Here is a 13082-nt window from a genome sequence, read left to right as displayed (position 1 = left end):
TGAGGCTGGCAGGTTAAGTTTATAATTTAATCAAATCTGGAAGTTCTTGGGAAAACTATAACCTGTAAGTGGGGACCTTAAGAATTTGGGGGGACTTCCCTGGTGGCACAGTGGTTGGGAGTCCACCTGCCAATGCAGGGGACACGGGTTCGTGCCCCGGTCCGGGAAGATCCCACATGCCGCAGAGCAACTAAGCCCGTGCGCCACAACTACTGAGGCTGCACTCTAGAGCCCGCGAGCCACAACTACTGAAGCCCGCGCGCCTAGAGCCCGTGCTCCGCAACAAGAGAACCTGTGTACCGCAACTAAGAGTAGCCCCCGCTCGCCGCAGCTAGAGAAAGCCCGCGCGCAGCAATGAAGATCCAACGCAGCCAAAAATAAATAAATTAAATAAATTAAAAAAAAAGAATTTGGGGACTGGGGGAGGGGTGTCTAGAGAAGTTTGGAGTTCGTCCAGGACTTAATAGAAGGCAATATTAAGAGACAAAAGCCAAGACTCCAGAGCTGGCTCAGGATCAAGGAGGCATAAATTGGAGGCCTGCTAAAAGGCAGATTCCTTGGCCCTAATCCAGACGTAATATCTGGGGTCGGGCTCCTCAGGGGATTCTGATACCACCAGTCCAGGTGCTGACATGTGGGAACGACTGGCTGCGGGTTGGTAATCAAGTTCAAGTTTGCAGAACAATACAACCAGGAAGGCTTTAAAGAAACCGTTGAGCCTTTGCAGGAAAGAAGAGTACAGTGGACTAGCTTTGGGAAGGACATACTGTTTCAGAAAGGATGTGGCCTCCTAACACGGTCTGGAAGGGTAGTTAATTCAGGAGAGCAGGCAGGGAGGCGGGTCCAGGTCGGGTAACAGCATCTAGATAAGCACCGGTAAGGAGGAGCGAGCTCAGTTTCAGGGTTAAGTTTCTTAGCGCCCGCGTAACGAAGAGGGGCTCCTGAAGCTGAGCGCCGAGGCGCGGCACGCCCATCCGGGGGCTCCACCTAGCCGAGTTCTCCAGGGCCGGCTACACCATTCGCCTTTCTGAGGCGCCTCCTGACCATCAAAGCCACGGCGAGCCAGGTCCCTCCGTGTGGAGGGCGAGCTCAGCTAGCGGCCCCACGGTCCTCACAGCTGGGAAGGGCTTCCGACGCTAATTTGAGGCAGGAACTCCTCCTTCCCCGCCCGCCTCCGTACTTCCCCCTCCGGGAGATGGGCGGGGCGACGCCACTGACATCACTGGGAGAGGCGCCAAAGGAAGTGACGTGAAGCGGCGGTGCGGCCTGGGGATTGCTGACCGAACGTGGGCTGTTATGTCGGCTTTGACGCGTCTAGCGCCTTTAGCGCGCGTTGGAGGCCACTTCTTCAGGGGCCTACGCGCGCGGGCGGCTGGAGGCGCTGGAGTCCGTCAGTGAGTATTGCCTGCGGGGGGGCTTCGCCTGCATCTAACGAAAAGTGCCAGTCTTCTGGACGCCCTCACCTTGACGCCGAGCCCCACGGGCAGATCCGGGTCTGCAGCGACCTCCACCCCGAGGCATGCTGGGACTCGTAGGCTGACGGCGTGACCCAGGGCCCCGGGAGAGAGGGGACGTGGGGCGGGGAGCTGTGCTCGCTCGGCAGGTTGAAGTGTGTTTCGGGCGGGCCCTGCCCCAGCGGGAGCCTGCCCTCGGGAAGTTGACAGTTGAACGTGGAGACGGCTGGAGCTAATCTGGAAGCGAGAGCAGGAGTTGGGGAGGTGAGGGCGTTGCCGGTGTAGTTTGAAGCGTCAAGTTCGAGGCAAGGTGAGACAGGAGACCTTGGGACGTAGGGAAGGAATGGTAGAGAGTCCTTATTCCTGGCTCAGGGGTTTCGAACGCAGGCGATAATCGGTCGTTGAGAGGTTTTAATCAGACGCCATGCGGCCAGATTTTAATTCTGAAAAATTACTGTGGTTGCAGACTAGAGAATTAGTTAAGGCACGGGCGTGGAGGCAATCACCCGTAGAGAGTGCAGAAGGGTGGGAAGAGAAGAGAGCCAAAAGTAAATGCTTGGGCAATATCGGAATTTTTCTTTTTTTAAAGTATTTTTTTGAGCAGTTTTAAGTTCACATAAAAATTGAGTGGAAGGTACCGAGATTTCCCATAAATCCCCAGACCCACACGTGCATAGCTTTCTGCATAATCAACATCCCCAACCTGAGCGGTACATTTGTTACAGTTGATGAGCCTACACTGACATATTATCACCCAAAGTCCCATACTATAGAGTTCACCTTTGCAACACCAGAATTTAAAGAGTCAGCAAAAGCAGAGTCACCCATGATGTAGCCCAAGAAACCGGCTGGAGAGCATAGTGCTGGGATGCCAGGGGAGGGCACGTCTACCAAAAAGGAGTTGGTAGTGCAGAGGGGTTCAGTAAGAGCAGGACTGAAAATAGTACATTGGATTTCTCCAAGTAATGGGCCAGGCCCCTTGCACCGTGATCTACACTTTACCAAGAGGCAGTGCAGAATAGTGGTTAAAAGCAGGATTCAGCCCCCAAAGTGCCTCTGTTCAAATCTCATTTCTGCCACACTTTTGCTGTATGGCTTGGAAAAGTTTCATGATCTCTTAATAACTGAGTTTTCTCACCCATATAATGGGGATAATAATGTTGACTTCCAGGTAAGTAAATGAATAACAAATCTCTAAAATGTTTTAAGAGGGCTGCTGGTGCCTACTAAGGATCATACAAGTATTGTTTAACTGAGACCAGGAAAATTAAAGGAGTGACTTGCCTAAAGCCATGTGTCTATTAAGGATATGGAGCTGGGACAGGTGTGGGGTGGCGAGAAGGAAAAGGCATGTGTGACCTGAGCAAGGACAGAGATGGAGAGCCACCAACAATAGCCCTTGACCTGCATGGGAAGACTAGGGGGTGTTCCTCTTCACCGAGGTCTTGGTACTTCCATAACACACTGTATTTCACAGTATGTGAATACTTAAGTCAGTAGGTTTTCTGGAGAGTCTTTCTAGGTGCTGGGGATAGAGCAGAATATAAGAAAGATAATGGAGCTTACATTCTGGAGAGAGGACACAACAAGTAGAAAAGAACATGTTTAGGTACTCTTAAGTGGCATGAAGGAAATAAAACGGGATTAATCTAGAGAGTGTCTGGGGTTGGTGGGTGGGTTATTATACCTAGGATGATGTGGGAATGCAGGCCTGAAGGTTTGATTTGAACTAAGACCTAAGTGATGAGTAGTCAGCCATGCAAAAATGCCAGGAAGAGCTTCTCAGACGAAGGAGACAGCAAGTGAAAAGGTTCTGAGTGCTGATAATGGGCAAGCAAGCTGGTGAGGGGACAGTGGTAGAGAGACAAGCAGGGCCCCGATTAGGGTGGGCCTTGTAGGACGAGGCCTTATTCTAAGAATGATGGCAGGCTGTTGGAGGCTTTAAGCAGGAAAGTAATATGATCTGGTTTATGTTTTATTTTTTTACACTTCTTTTATTGCATTTTATTTTTCTTTTTTGAATTTATATTTTATACAGCAGGTTCTTATTAGTTATCTATTTTATACATATTAGTGTATATATGTCAATCCCAATCTCCCAATTCATCCTTGGTTTATGTTTTAAAAAGGTAACTTTAATGGAGAGTTATGGTGCTTGCTTTTTTTTTTTTAAACTTGACACTTACAAAGCCTGGGTTGGAACAGCCATTATTTCTTTGGATATTGTTTCTTCCCCATTCTGTTTTCTTCTTATAGGACACGAATTAGGCATATGTTGGATTTTCTCATCCTTCTAACCTCTTTTCATATTTTTTAGCTGTGTCTAATCCTGGCTTTAATCCTTTTTATTTCAAATGATTACATTTTATTTCTAGAAATTCTGTTGTTTCAAACTTGATCTTTATAGTTTCTTGTTCCTTGCTCTTAATTTCAAACTTTTATTTAAAAATAACGTGTTTTCTGTATTATAAATTGTAATTATCCATTTTTCAAGTCTTGTATATTTGATACTGCTGTCTGTTGTTTTGCTGATTCTCACTCATAGTGTCTTATTTCCTTGTAATTTTTGACTGTGAGCTTTTCCTGGAACTTTTATCTGTCAGAATTCTTTAAGGTCTTGCTTCTCAAGGGTTCAGAGAATCCAATACCACTTTAAAATCTTGGGTTGAGGTTCTCTTGGACCATAATGTCCAAAACCCAGGTAGTGTGAATTTGGGTGCAAACCCACCTGAGGACTGGCTACTGGTAACAAATTCCTGTTCCCTTCTTCATGGCAGGTTTATGTCCCATTCACTCTTATATCATGGGGCTGCAGCTTTCTTCAGGGGTCTAGTAATTAGACTTCGCATCGTGGGTGGGCCCCAGGCTTCTCCTGTCTCCCACAGCTGTCCAGGTAGAGGGTCACAGAGTCTGGGGAACAGCAGAAACCCTCAGGGCGAAGGCCAGCTTCAGTGCTCATGTAGTTTCCAGGTCTTGTTTTAACTTGGGTTTTGCCCTTGGTAGATTCCTTTCTTTTGTGTCTGGTCAATGATTTATTAAAAATTAAAAAAAAAAATCTCAACTACTATTGTAGTTGTTTCAATTTGGAGGGTTGTTCAGCTTGTCTGGTTTGCCATAGTGCAGTTAACAACCTGTCTTGGAACATAACATTAGATGTTTGTGGAATCTTTATATTCCTTAATCATGGCAATTGTTATGTCATGCATTCCTTTTCTCTAATTGCAGTGTTTCAAATTTTGTTCAAAAAGATTTCCACCTTGCAGTCAGTGATCCACTTATTTCAAGTCATAGTTAAAACATGTCACTCTAGCAGTAATTAAGTGTGGAGAGTTTCTGGGAATGGGTTTAAACTATAATTCTCAAATCTTATTTTAAATGAGTTTAACTGATGGGTACTTATTACTAGGCTATATCCAAAACCTATCAAAGAGGAAGCCTGTTGTTACAATATATTGAATTCCCACCCCCATGGTTTATTTATATAATGTAGTATCTATATGCAGATAGATCCTGAATAGATACTGTTAAATATAATTGGCGTACAGAAACAGTATGATAAATTCAGGGTGTAAAGCAGTGATGCTTGACGGAAACTTTTTTTTTACTTATTTATTTTTATTTTTGGCTGTGTTGGGTCTTCGTTGCTGCGCTGGGCTTCCTCTAGTTGTGGCGCATGGGGGCTACTCGTCATTGCGGTGCGCAGGCTTCTCATTGCAGTGGCTCCTTTTGTTGCGGAGCACGGGCTCTAGGCTCACGGGCTTCAGTAGTTGTGGCACGTGGGCTCAGTCGTTGTGGCTTGTGGTCTCTAGAGCGCAGGCTCAGTAGTTGTGGTGCATGGGCTTAGTTGCTCTGTGGCATGTGGTATCTTCCCAGACCAGGGTTCGAACCTGGACTTAAAGAGAAGTCCCTCTCTTTAAATTTTCTATATCCATTTGTATGTAATAGCATACATATAGCTGCTGAATAGGACTTGAAAGTAGCCCCATTAAGTACAAATTCTATTATTTGAATTAGATTCAACCTGTGATAATTACAGTCCAACTGAATAACATGAGGATAGCTCATATGGATTATATTCCTCACCTTGTCAACAGTAAATGAAAACACAAAACCCAGAAAGACTTGTTCAAACTTACTGTTTAAGACTCTTTGCTTTGCTCAGTGCTTTTGGCTTATTAAAAAGGGTCTGCTGAGTCCTCTTTTCCATAAAGTGGTCTTTTAATAAAGATTGTAATAGAGCAGAGACATAATTTGCCTTTGAAATAGATGGCTAACCAGACAAAATAAATTTGATTTGTTTTTCTGGATAAGCTAGTGACTTACTACTACAGGTTTATGATTCCTTAATCAAAACCCTTGGGGCCAGTACCCCATAATCAGCACATTCATATTTCTGGTGTAAACTACATGAATATTCACTAAATGAAAATCATAATTAGCCTCTTGTCAATTCAGGCCAGTTTTTGCTGCTGCACAAGTTTAAAGCAACTTCTGAAAAAGGAGTATTTCGAGGGACTGTGGAGCACTGCCATTCTGTATTTTGTGGAGGAGATGAGAAAGGTTCAGTTTCTGGCTGTAACTCATAAGTTTTGGATGAGTTCATACTTTGAAGATATAGCAAGCTGCTTAACATTTTCGTTTTGTCATGTAGTGCTGGTGGAGGTGTGCATATCGAGCCCCAGTACAGGCAGTTTCCCCAGCTGACCAGATCCCAGGTGATCAAGGCAGAGTTCTTCAGTGCAACCATGTGGTTCTGGATTCTCTGGCGCTTTTGGCATGACTCAGATGCCGTGCTGGTAAGTGCAGGAGAAGAATTCTTGTCCTTTGCGTGTGGGGAGAGATGATCTCTTAATAGCTTACCTTGTTTCTTTTTTCTGTTTGTAGACTGTTTTTCAACCTGGATGTATCTCTTCACCACATTGTCCTTATGTATATGCAGGAATCCTTTTATTTTATGAAACATATTGTCTCTGACCTTTTCCACTCAAGGATGTATATTACATGTAGGTGGCCCATGTCTTACGGTTTCTGTTTGGTGGCCATATTTGGAAGGGAGACTATAGAAGCTAATTCTCTTACTTTCCAAGCTAGGGTAGGGGTTCATCCGCAGGTTAAGTTCCACAGTTAAGTGCCTTTAAATGATAAATGTTATTTAGTCTGTCCAGAGGCCCAAGGCAGCCAGGTTGAGGTGGGATGGATGTGGGCTAATTTCCCTCAGGAGGGAAGTTAGTTACTGGTAACTTTCTAACATGTCATTGGCCTCAAAAGGAGCTTTTAATCACATTTGCACAGATGCTATTCTCTAGGAAATTACACCTTGAAGCCGTTGAAATCCATGCTTATTGATCCAGAATACTTTGAATTTTAGTAAATTTGGGGTTTTTTTTAGGATAGGGAAAAATCTTAAATTTATACAGTGAGTTCTAGAAGCATCAGGTTGATTAATATCCCACTTCTCTTACAATTTCTCTGTGCCCTTGTCACCCAGTAAGGAGCTGCATGGTGTCTGTGGCAGCACATAGACACCTTTATCTCACTGTAGGTCCGCTGTCAGGATTATTGTGTGGCTGTCTGGCATGAGATAATGATGCAGCCGAATATGCCCTAGATCAGGATAGACAAGGAATGCTTCCAAATCTCCCAGCAGGAATGACAGGACAGTTTGAGACCTTATGTTTTGTCAGGGATTCAAGAGATTGTTGTGACATGGGGTATCTTTGCAATCTGTTGTCTCCGTACCGCCCACGCTCCATCACAAACACATACTCAAATGCTAGCTCAGGCCAGTAGCTCCAAGATGGCCAGGCTTTTAAAATTCAGGCCACAGCTCATTTTGAACAGATTGAAGAATAGCTGGACCATCAGATAGTTGAAGGAGAATTTGTTCCTGTGGTATTTTGAGGATTTTTTTTTTTTTTTTTTTTTTGTGGTATGTGGGCCTCTCACTGTTGTGGCCTCTCCCGCTGCGGAGCACAGGCTCCGGACGCGCAGGCTCAGCGGCCATGGCTCACGGGCCCAGCTGCTCTGCGGCATGTGGGATCTTCCTGGACCGGGGCATGAACCCCTGTCCCCTGCATTGGCAGGCGGACTCTCAACCACTGCGCCACCAGGGAAGCCCAAGGATTTTTTTTAATCACATTTGTTTTCAAGATTTCTTTTAAAATGTAACCAGTTGTATGGAGTGTAGATTCTTTTAGTTGCGTGAAGTATAGATTCATGAACTTTGTTTTTAATTGGTTGTCATTAGGGTCACTTTCCATATCCAGATCCTTCTCAGTGGACGGATGAAGAATTAGGTATCCTTCCTGATGATGAAGACTGAAAATGTAGACTCAACTCTTTCCAAGTGGGTATACCCCAAGTTTCTTTTTAAAGTTATATTTAACTTTTGTCAATAAACATGTTTTGACTTTGCACCTATCATGGTCTCAAAGAAACAGTGCATTTTATAACAGCATGAAGAACAATTAACACATCATGTCTAATTTCTGTCTTTGGTATTTTCACATTTGCTGTCATTCTGCCCCCTTTTCCCCATACACACTTTTAGTCTCATCTTCCTTTTCATGTTTTAAAAAATTATTTTTTCCTAAGCTATGTTACAGTTTAGGGTCCCATTTATCTATCTATTGATCAAAGACTTTTTTTTTTTTTTTGCGGTACGCGGGCCTCTCACTGCTGTGGCCTCTCCCGTTGTGGAGCACAGGCTCCGGACGCACAGGCTCAGCAGCCATGGCTCACGGGCCCAGCCACTCCACGGCATGTGGGATCCTCCCAGACCGGGGCACGAACCCGCGTCCCCTGCATCGGCAGGCGGACTCTCAACCACTGCGCCACCAGGGAAGCCCGATCAAAGACTTTTTAAGCACCAACAATGCACAGGGCTTAAAGTGATGGACAAGATAGATATGGAGCTTGTTTGTAGTTGCAAAAGTACAGTGTTCTACCTTCAGCGTTTTAATGGAAAATTCGAGCATATGGGAATGTTACAATATGGAATTGCATGGAATTAACTCTTTAAACAGTAAAAGGTTGTGGCCCTTTCATTTTCCCAATCAGGAAGTCAGAGAGAGTTTTTCTTTCAAAAGGAAGATACTAGGAGGAATTCCTTTCCTCACAAATCCTTCACGGATTAAGACATTCTCATTTAATATGATTTTAAATTAATCACTGCATGGATAATAGACCTAAAAATAAAACCCAAACTCTTAAAGCTTCTAAAAGAAAGCACAAGAGAGTATCTTCATAATCTTAAGGCACACAAAAAACTTTTGGAGAAAACACAAAAGCACTGATGTAAAAAAAACTTGATAAATTTGATTTAGCCTAATCAAAAATTTCTGCTATCAAAAGACACCATTAAGGAAATAAATATACAAGCCACTAATTGGGAAAAAACAGAGCATATATATCCAACAAAGGGCTTGTATCTAGTATATGTAAAGAACCTCTATAATCAACAAAAATTAGATGAACAACCCAATTGAAAAATGGGCAAAGGCCTTGAGCAGATACTTCACAAAAGAAGATATATGAATGGCCAGTAATCACATGAAAAAAGGCCCTTAATATCATTAATCACCAGGGAAATGCAAATTAAAACTACAGTAAGATATCATTTGTACCCACTAGAAAGACTGACAACTTTAAATGCTGATGACAATATGGAGCAGCTGGAATATTTGCCAGTAAGAATGTAGTAAGGTACAACAATTCTGTAGAATTATCTGGCAGTTTCTAATGAAGTTAAACACGTATATCCTAGGATTCAACGACTTTATTCCTAGGCATTTAGTCAAGAGAAATGAAAATAATACGTACAAAATTTTTCATAGCAATTTTTTTCTTAGTATCTCCAAACTAGACCTAATTGTACATCAGTGAGAGAACAGATAAACATATTACAGTATATTCCTTCAATTGAGTAATAATTCAGCAATTAAAAATAACAAGTTACTGGGCTTCCCTGGTGGCGCAGTGGTTGGGAGTCTGCCTGCCGATGCAGGGGAGGTGGGTTCGTGCCCCGGTCCGGGAGGGTCCTACATGTCGCGGAGCGGCTGGGCCCATGAGTCATGGCTGCTGAGCCTGTGCTCCGCAACGGGAGAGGCCGTGACACTGAGAGGCCCGCGTACCGCAAAAAAAAAAAAAAAAGTTACAAGACAGTCATTTAGGTAAATCTCAAAATCATCATATTAAGCAAAAAGAGTGAGTCACTTAAAAGTACTAATAATGAATGATTCCATTTATATGAAGTCTGCAAACTGGTGATACTCATCTATAGAGGTAGGGTTGGGGGTTGGGTTTATGTGGGTACATACAGTTGTCAGAATTCGTTGAACTAGACCTTTAATTATCTGCGCATTAACACCACAATAAAAATGTAAAACAAAAAAATTAACCATTGCACATTAATAATTGCCATCATTCAAAATACCTTGGAAATCGTTTTAAAGGATAGGAAGCATTAAGAGACAGTTAAGTGTTCCCATTAAATCATACTACTAGTATTGCTATTATTTTAATTTGAAGGAGCTTATTGACACGAAAATCACAGCAGTTTTGTGTATATGGGGGCAGGTGGTGGTGGGGCAAACAGTGAAGCTGTTTTTTTTTTTTTTTTTTTTGAGGTACGCGGGCCTCTCACTGTTCCGGCCCCTCCCGCCGCGGAGCACAGGCTCCGGACGCGCAGGCTAAGCGGCCATGGCTCACGGGCCCAGCTGCTCCACGGCATGTGGGATCCTCCCAGACCGGGGCACGAACCCGTGTCCCCTGCATCGGCAGGCGGACTCTCAACCACTGCGCCACCAGGGAAGCCCGTGAAGCTGTTTTATAGCTCGTTTCCTGTCGCTGGCTTTCCTATGGACAAGAGTCCTTACCAGGCCTCTTGTTTCCCTAGTGTTAATGGCTCTGCCAGCACTAGCCTCTTCCTATTTTCTTACATATTTTCCAGTATTCCTGTACACAGTCATTAACATTTTAATGGCTAGACTGTAAACCCTTTGAGAAATCTGCAAGGTGATTTGACTCTTCTGCAAGGCTACTCACATGACTGATGCTCAATGAATGCTTGAATAACTGAATGAACAAGAATGATGGATTTGAATTATTGAAAATAAAAGTTCTTAAAGCTTTTCACTTTTGTTTCCTTGCAGGAGCCAGGTGAGAATTTCAAGAAGTTACAGACATCATACTGTATATTAAGTTGTAAATTAAAGTTTTGGTCAAGAATGAGGAACTGAGTTATGGATATTTCTGGTAATGACAACCACCCTTTATGGATTATTTCCTGTGCTCCCAACTGCTGTGCTAACTGGTTATAGCCCTTTTGGTAGGTCTTCTTGGGTACCCCATGGTGTCGATAGATAAGCCTTAGTGCCATTTATCAGTGAGGACATCGAGGTTCAAGGAAATGAAGTAACTTGCTTAGGGTCACACACTGATGAGTGATGACATTAGGTCTGGCCCCACGCTCAACTACAGTGCCATACTGCCTACCTCCTTAGCTGATGTCTTAGTCGTATGTACACTGACAGTTTATGTGAAACTCTTGCCATTTCTCTACTGCTAGTGTATTCTTGCCCAAGTATACAGAGGTTAGAAGTCGGTGTGGTCCATCTGTTGTGTTTGTGTATCTCTTGTGGGCTGGGCATTGTGTTGAGTCACCATTTGTGGAACTCTTAAGACACACGTCTAACTAGGAATTCTTAGGGACCAGAGGAATGTGAGATAAGGGTGAAATAGGATGATGTAGTTTTTCAAAAATTTGTTTCAAAAGTATTTTTCAGCCTTCTGTAGCATCACAATTCTGAGAGGAGGTAGGACAGAATTTTCTTCTATCTACAGATAAAAATATGCAGTAGAGGGGCTTCCCTGGTGGCGCAGTGGTTGAGAGTCCGCCTGCCGATGCAGGGGACACGGGTTCGTGCCCCAGTCCGGGAAGATCCCACATGCCACGGAGCGGCTGGGCCCGTGAGCCATGGCCACTGAGCCTGCGCATCCGGAGCCTGTGCTCCGCAACGGGAGAGGCCACAACAGTGAGAGGCCCGTGTACCGCAAAAAAAAAAAAATGCAGTAGAGTGGCTTAATGACTTGCCCAGAAGCATAACTATTCATATTTTTAATTTAGGTTTTTGACCACCTAGGTGTTGGGAATACCATGCTAAACAAGACAGATGAGAACGTAGATTTTAGGAAGGGCAGACAAGTAGATAAGTGAGATTTACTAATTGCTGTGAAGGAAATAACATTGGGTGCCAGAGATGGTTGATGCTGATCTTTTTGGTGGGCGGGGAAGACATCTGAGCTGAAACCTGAACAAGTAGCAGGAACCAGTTGTGCGGGGTCTGAAGGAAGAGTGCCTCAGGGACAAGGAATAGCGAGAACCAAGGTCTAGGGAGGGACCAAGGTCACCATGTTTAAGGGACAGAAAGTCCAGTGGGGTTCCAGCAGGGGAGGAGAGGGTGGGACTAGATGAGATAATAGGTCATGGTTGCAGGTTTAGATTTTATGTTAAATGCAGTGAGAAAGCTTCTGACAGGCTCTAGGCAGTGGGTGGTCCAATTCGAGTTCCTAGTTCTTAGGTTTTTCACATCCCCCCTTTGGTTCTCCCTAGGTGTTAGAGTGGGCATAATGGCAACAAAAGCTAAGTGGAACAGTTTCACCCTCCCCACTGCCAGCTCCAGCAGTCCTGAGCCTGTTGCACAGGGTGTCTGAGGCTCTCCTTGGTTTTGTGTTTACTCACCTGTGTAGGAGTGTGCTGTCTCACCTGATAAATATTTATGGTCTTTAAAAGACCGTTAGATCTCTGTGTACTTTTTAGGTTTCATTTATTTGTTGTTCTCCACTGCCACCACCCCCTGCCACCCCCGCCCCGATGGATGAAAGTTGTTTCGGGAAGGAATACAATCTGCAACAGTGAACTCAAGTAGGATAATCCCATTAGCTTTTTTCCTTAGAAATCAATCAGAGTTGCTTGACTTGAATTAAAAGATAACTTTAAAACTAGCAGTCTTCTAAAGTTGGCCAGTGTGGCCTCCACATGCTGGATCCTCTTTTCCATACCTGGGCTGTGAAATCAGTTTGCACTGATGCAGAAATTGTCCCAGCCCAAGGAATAGGCCTCCACCCTCCTCATATTCTTTCCATTTTATAGATGAGTAAGTTGAGCTGTAGATAGGTAACTTGCCCAAGCTACAAGTTAAGAGAACTGAGGTTCAAATCCTGGTTGTCTGGCTGTAGGTCTGAGTGAGGTAGATGGTGTAAAGCTTTTTGATCATGACCTACCTACTCTAAGAAATAATTTTACATTGTGACCTAGTGTGTGTGTGTATGTATACATACGTACATAAATAATACAAAAGTTTTATGAAAACTTATGTTACATTTTCTTTTATATTCTATTCTACATTTTAAAAAATGGTTGAGACTGATTTTACTACCCACTAATGGGTTTCAACCTGCAGTTTGAAAAACTGGCACAGTGCTTGAGGAACTCAGGCTCTGGAGCCGAACTTGCTTGGTCTGACTCATAGTTCTACCATTTATTTACTTGCTGTGAGTTTGGGCAGACTACTTATTTGAACTGTGCCTCAATATCCTCATTTGTAAAATGGATTAAATCGATTAAAT

At 43.8% G+C, this 13082-nt stretch overlaps 1 protein-coding gene across 2 annotated transcripts; it reads left to right on the top strand.

The window, feature by feature from the left end:
- Nucleotides 1-1210: 1210 nt before the first annotated feature.
- NDUFB2 (NADH:ubiquinone oxidoreductase subunit B2) lies at nt 1211-12255 on the top strand. Of its 2 annotated transcripts, XM_027101724.1 has the most exons (5): nt 1211-1394; nt 6106-6250; nt 7702-7800; nt 10607-10613; nt 12067-12255. In XM_027101724.1, the coding sequence occupies exons 1-3, from the start codon at nt 1297-1299 to the stop codon at nt 7774-7776; spliced, it is 318 nt and encodes a 105-aa protein (XP_026957525.1). In that variant the 5' UTR covers nt 1211-1296; the 3' UTR covers nt 7777-7800; nt 10607-10613; nt 12067-12255. The 2 variants fall into 2 exon arrangements, with proteins under 2 accessions (XP_026957525.1, XP_026957524.1); XM_027101723.1 differs by lacking the exon at nt 12067-12255 and having other exon boundaries at nt 10607-10686.
- Nucleotides 12256-13082: the final 827 nt, after the last annotated feature.

This window comes from Aethalodelphis obliquidens, unplaced genomic scaffold (assembly GCF_003676395.1).
Source record: "Aethalodelphis obliquidens isolate GAN/ISIS:26980383/991018 unplaced genomic scaffold, ASM367639v1 scaffold5, whole genome shotgun sequence".
Taxonomy (NCBI): Eukaryota; Metazoa; Chordata; class Mammalia; order Artiodactyla; family Delphinidae; genus Aethalodelphis; species Aethalodelphis obliquidens.
This window is presented reverse-complemented; position numbering and strand designations above follow the sequence as displayed.

Bases quoted from the DNA above. Each gene is read 5' to 3' on its own strand.
- NDUFB2 (XM_027101724.1), top strand. From the start codon at position 1,297: ATGTCGGCTTTGACGCGTCTAGCGCCTTTAGCGCGCGTTGGAGGCCAC. The intron at 1,395-6,105 runs GTGAGTATTGCC...TTTGTCATGTAG, and splicing joins GGAGGCGCTGGAGTCCGTCA to TGCTGGTGGAGGTGTGCATA. The intron at 6,251-7,701 runs GTAAGTGCAGGA...GGTTGTCATTAG, and splicing joins ATGACTCAGATGCCGTGCTG to GGTCACTTTCCATATCCAGA.